The 6,000-nt window shown below is 42.1% G+C and overlaps 1 protein-coding gene across 1 annotated transcript in view; it reads left to right on the top strand.

Moving 5' to 3' along the window:
* Positions 1 to 6,000, top strand: part of FBXO47 (F-box protein 47) — a 46,852-nt gene that overhangs the window by 29,260 nt on the left and 11,592 nt on the right. Inside the window, exons 5-6 of the mRNA XM_011984718.1 lie at positions 329 to 406; positions 3,537 to 3,645. Coding sequence (XP_011840108.1) covers positions 329 to 406; positions 3,537 to 3,645 — 187 coding nt within the window. The remainder of the gene's footprint in view (positions 1 to 328; positions 407 to 3,536; positions 3,646 to 6,000) is intronic.

The following is a 6,000-nucleotide window of genomic DNA, read 5'->3' as shown; positions in this document are numbered from 1 at the left end:
GCCCACCACCACGCCCGGCTATTTTTTGTGTATTTTTAGTAGAGACGGGGTTTCACCGTGTTAGCCGGGATGGTCTCGATCCCCTGACCTCATGATCCGTCTGCCTCGGCCTCCCAAAGTGCTGGGATTACAGGCGTCAGACACTGCGCCCGGCTGAGACTTTTATACTACTTTTATAATCCCCACCTATGGAACACAATGCTGATCAGAATAGGTGCTGAAAAAATTCTTGCTTATTTCCATTAAATATGAATGTCAAACCATTGTTCCACTATTGTCAAACTATAGTTTCACCAACAAGGAGGTATTAACATTGTTCTCTTTACAGGTTTCCTGCTTTAAATTCAATGGCTGTGCAGCTCCTATGCAGTGTTTAGGATTAACATGTTATGGCACGTTTTTACAGGTACATTTTTTTTAATCAGAGAAGAAAAGGGATACCTTTGGAACTGCTAACAAATAGAATATCCAGTCTCTCTTTTCATAGGTTAATAAAGTTATAATAATCTTAAAAAGAGCAAAATAAAATAAAGATTTGAGAATGTATTAATCTAATAATGTTTGCTATCTCAGATTTTCGTTTTGAATTTCTCAGTGGTAAAAAATGTTTGACATTTATTTATCCCCTAAACCATTCTACATGCTGAATGAAGGTTACTCCTCCTGAAGAATTGGTGTCCTCAAAGTTTCTACTAGTTCTAAAGATTAGAAATATTATGGGATGGTGTGTGTGCATGCGTGTATCTATATCTATCTATATAATGAATTTAGTCTTGGGCTAGTTATTTAAGGTGTGATATTAGTAATCAGTTGTATTAATTCAAGAACATTTTGACTGATCTTTTATATTGTAAACAAAGAAGATAATAATTAGCGTTTACTCAGCTTACTATGTGCCAAACACTGTTCTAAGTAGTTTACATGTGTTGATTAATTTTTATTTATTTATTTATTTATTTTTTGAGACAGAGTCTTACTCTGTCACCAAGCCTGGAGTACAATGGCGTGATCTCAGCTCACTGCAACCTCCGCCTCTCAGGTTCAAGCGATTCTCCTGCCTCAGCCTCCTGAGTAGCTGGGATTACAGGCACCCGCCACCACGCCTGGCTAATTATTTGTTTGTATTTTTAGTAGAGACAGGGTTTCAACATGTTGGTCAGGCTGGTCTCGAACTCCTGACCTCAAGCAGTCCACCCACCTCTGCCTCCCAAAGTGCTGAGATTACAGGTGTGAGCTACCACACCCGACAACATGTATTGACTAATTTACATTTACAACAACCTTGTGAGGCAGGCACTGCACTCGTAAGAATCTTGCTGTGCTCAGCCTACCAGCCACCAACTCGTACTCACCCAGATTGCAGGGGTCTAAGCCCTTACTAATCCTCTTCTAAGACAGATTTTTCTTATTTAATTTTGTTTTTTACTTGTTTGTTTCTTTCTTTGGGACATGTAAAATGGTGCACAATGTATAAAGTAAAAAGTTAGTCTCTCTCCTTGTCCACTGAGTTCCCTTCACCAGAAGTAATCAGTTATCAGTTTCTTATATGTCCTTCCACAGGGAATAAGATTAATTTTAATTAATTAATTAATTTATTTATTTTTGAGGCAGAGTCTCGCTCTGTCACCCAGGCTGGAGTGCAGTAGCACGATCTCGGCTCACTGCAGCCTCCGCCTCCCAGGTTCAAGCAATTCTCCTGCCTCAGCCTCCCAAGTAGCTGGGATTACAGGTATGTGCTACCACACCCAGCTAATTTTTGTATTTTTAGTAGAGACAAGGTTTCGCCATGTTGGTCAGGCTGGTCTCAAACTCCTGACTTCAGGTGATCCTCCCGCCTCAGCCTGCCAAAGTGCTGGGATTGCAGATGTTAGCCACCACGACCAGCCAGATTAATTTTTTTTTTTCTTTTTTGAGATGGAGTCTCGCTCTGTCGCCCAGGCCGGAGTGCAGTGACACGATTTCAGCTCACTGCAACCTCGGCCTCCTGGGTTCAAGTGATTCTCCTGCCTCAGCCTCCCAAGTAGCTGGGATTACAGGGGCCTGCCACCACACCTAGCTATTGTGTGTGTGTGTGTGTGTGTGTGTGTGTGTGTGTGTATGTGTTTTTAGTAGAGACAGGGTTTCACCATGTTGGCCAGGCTGGTTTCAAACTCCTGACCTCAAGTAATCCACTTGCCTCGGTCTCCCAAAGTGCTAGGATTACAGGCGTGAGTCACCGTGCCCAGCCAATAAAAGATTTTTGGTTGTTGACGTTCAAAAGTCATAAATAGCCAGGCACAGTTGCTCACACCCGTAATTCCAGCATTTTGGGAGTCTGAGGCAGGTCGATCACCTGAGGTCAGGAGTTCAAGACCAGCCTGACCAACATGGTAAAACCCCATCTCTGGAAAAAAAGTCATACATAAATGCTCAGAATTGTCACATTGAAATTGGATCATTCTCATTTATAAGCAATATCATAAATGACAACTGCGGGTGTCAAAGGGATTCTACTCTAGTCTTAAAGCCATAGCATGGTTGTAAGTCAGATATCTAAACTGTGTTCAGGGTTTTGGTTATTTGCCTCACATTGTCAAAGTTCAGGATTCAGTACCATTTAAACCTTCTCAAACAAATAAAAAAGTTCTGTCCGTTGCACTCCAGCCTGGGCAACATAGTGAGATTCCATCTCAAAAAAAAAAAAAAAAGTTATCTGAAAAGATACTTCCTTTCCAACCAAAAAGAAACTGAATTTTGGAGCTTTTCAAGTTTTGTTTATGTTAATTTGTTATTAATTTGATAGTTCCATAATGGATAAAAATTGCACATCACCTTGATCATGTGCTAAAAACAGTTATACTCATAAAGCAGTAGTGACTTATGTTCTTGTTGTTGTTGTTTTTTTGTTTTTTTTTTTTTGATACGGAGTCTCACTGTGTTGTCCAGGTTGGAGTGCAGTGGTGTGATCTCGGCTCACTGCAATCTCCACCTCCGGGAACAAGTGATTCTCCTGTCTCAGCCTCCCAGGTAGCTGGGACTACAGGTGCGTGCCACCGTGCCCAACTAATTTTTTGTATTTTTAGTAGGGACAGGGTTTCACCGTGTTAGCCAGGATGGTCTCAATCTCCTGACCTCATGATCTGCCACGTTGGCCTCCCAAAGTACTGGGATTACAAGTGTGAGCCACCGCGCCTGGCCTGTTTTGTTTGTTTGTTTTTGTGACAGAGCTTTGCTCTTGTCACCCAGGCTGGAGTGCAATGGCATGATCTCGGCTCACTGCAAACTCCACCTCCCAGGTTCAAGCAATTCTGACTCAGCCTCCCAAGTAACTGGGATTACACATGCCCACCACCATGCCTGGCTAATTTTTGTACTTTTAGTAGAGACGAGGTTTTACTATGTTGTCCAGGCTGGTCTCAAACTCCTGACCACAGGTGATCCGCCCACCTTGGCCTCCCAAAGTGTTGGAATTACAGGCGTGAGCCACCACGCCTCGTGTGACTTATGGTTTGACTTGATAGTCTGAATATCCACAATGTTTTCTTTATTTTCCTCAGACCTTAACAGCAGGTTGGGATGAACTTGAGTGCCATCGCGTTTATAATTTCTTATGCGAACTGACTAATCTCTGCCGCAAGATGCAAATGGCTGTCTGCAGCAAACCAGGTAAAAAACTACAATTTGCATATAATTTACAGAGATTAAAATAGAAAAAATAGAGTTTTAAAAATGTAATTAAGAGTAATTTTGGCCAGGTGTGGTGGCTCATGCCTAAAATCCCAGCACTTTGGGAAGCCAGAGTCGGAGGATCACTTGAGTCCAGAAGTTCAAGAGCAGCCTAGGCAACATAGTGAGACCTTGTCTCTACAAAAAATAAAAAATTATCCGGGCATGGTGGTGTGTGCCTGTGGTCCCAGCTACTCAGGAGGCTGAGGTGAAAGGATCGCTTGACCCCGGGAGGTCGAGGCTGCAGTGAGCTGTGATCGTACCACTGCACTCAGCCTGGGCAACAGAGTGAGACCCTGTCTCCATAAATAAATAAATAGTGGGCCAGGTGCCATGGTTCACAACTGCAGTCCCAACATTTTGGGAAGCCGAGGCAGAAAGATCCCTTGAGGCCAGGAGTTCAAGACCAGACTGGGCAAGACAGCAAGATCTTGTCTCTACAAAAAATAAAAAAAAATTAGCCAGCCGTGATGGCATGTACCTGTAGTCCCAGGTACTCAGGAGGCTGAGGTGGGAGGATAGCTTGAGCCCACTAGATTGAGGCTATACTGAGCCAAGATCAAGCCACTGCACTCCAGCCTGGGCAACAGAGACCCCTTTTCAAAAATAAAAATAAAAATAAATTGTGGCATACATAATAGCAAAAGGACAAAGAAATGTAAGGGAATGATAAATACTGAATAAGACAGTGAGGTAGAAAAGCAGTATGAGATTGGAGAAAGGGGGCTTCAACTGTATTGATGATCTTTTATTCGTTAAGCCAGCTGGTAGATACAAAGGAGCTCATTATAGCATCCTGTAAACCTCTCTATATACCAGAAATATTTCATATTTTTAAATTATAGAACCTTATATCGAGCTGTTTCACTCTGAGAAACTCCCACAATGTGCAGAAGGAGACATGTATATGAATAATCATGGCAGGCAGAGGGCAGTGACTCATACTTATAATCTCAGCACTTTAGGAGGCCAAGGTGGGAGGATGACTTGAGCCTAGGAGTTAGAGACCAGCATGGGGGACATAGCAAGATCCCCATCTCTACAAAAAAAAAAAGAAGTAGGCAGGCATGATCCAGTCACTGCACTCCAGCCTGGGTGACAGAGGAGGCCCTCTGTCTCAGAAAAAAAAAACAAAACAAAACAGGTGAATGGATAAACAAAATGTGGTATATGTTGCAACATGGGTGAACCTTGAAAACATTATACTAAGTGAGAGAAGCCAGGAACACAAGGACAAATATTGTATGGTTCTACTTACATGAGATACCTAGAACGGGCAAATTCATAGAGACAGAAAGTAGATTTGAGGTTACCAGGAGCTGAGGGCAGGGGAGAGTGGGGAGTTATTGCTTAATAGTTACAGAGTTTGTGTTTGAGGTGATGAAAAACTTTTGGAAATAGACAGTGTGGTGGTTGAACAACAGTGTAAATATAAATGATGCCACTGAATTGCATACTTACAAATGGTTAGAATGGCAAATTTTATGTGATTTATATTTTACCACAATATAAAAAAATTGATAATATACTATAAACCTTTGAATTGCACACTTTAAATGGTTGAATTGTATGGTATATAAATTATATTTCAATAAAGCTGTCGAAAGAAAACAGTGATAGGCTGGGCAAGGTGACTCACACCTGTAATCCCAGCTACTCAGGAGGCTGAAGTGGGAGGATCACTTGAGCCCCTGAAGGTTGAGGCTGCAGTGAGCCATGACTGCTCTACAGCATTCTAGCATGGGCAATGGAATGAGACACTGTCTCAGAAAAGCAGAGAAATAGTATATACCATTTCACATTCCGTTAGGATGGCTAGAATCAGAAAGTTCGATTTAGATAATAAGTGTTAGTGAGAATGTGACAACAATCCTCATATTGCTGGCGGGAATGTAAAATGGTGCAGTCACTTTGCAAAATAGTGTGACAGTTTCTCAAATGATTAAACATAGAGTTATATGATACATCAATTTCACTTCTAGGTATATAGCCCTAGGAAAAATGAAAACATATGTCCACCGAGAAACGTGTGCATGAATGGTTTTGTTGTTATTGTTTTGTTTTGTTTTGAGACAGGGTCTGGCTCTATCACCCAGGCTGAAGTGCAGAGGTACGATCTCAGCTCACTGCAACCTCCACTTCTTGGGCTGAAGCAATCCTCCAACCTCAGCCTCCCGAGTAGCTGGGACTACAGGCACATACCACTATGCCCAGCTAATTTTTTTGGTATTTTTTATAGAGATGGGATTTCACCATGTTGTCCAGCCTGGTCTCAAACTCCTGGGCTGAAGTGGG

Source organism: Mandrillus leucophaeus, unplaced genomic scaffold (genome assembly GCF_000951045.1).
Source record: "Mandrillus leucophaeus isolate KB7577 unplaced genomic scaffold, Mleu.le_1.0 Scaffold272, whole genome shotgun sequence".
NCBI lineage: Eukaryota > Metazoa > Chordata > Mammalia > Primates > Cercopithecidae > Mandrillus > Mandrillus leucophaeus.
The sequence above is the reverse complement of the archived record's forward strand: the minus strand, read 5'-3'. Positions and strand labels throughout refer to the sequence as shown.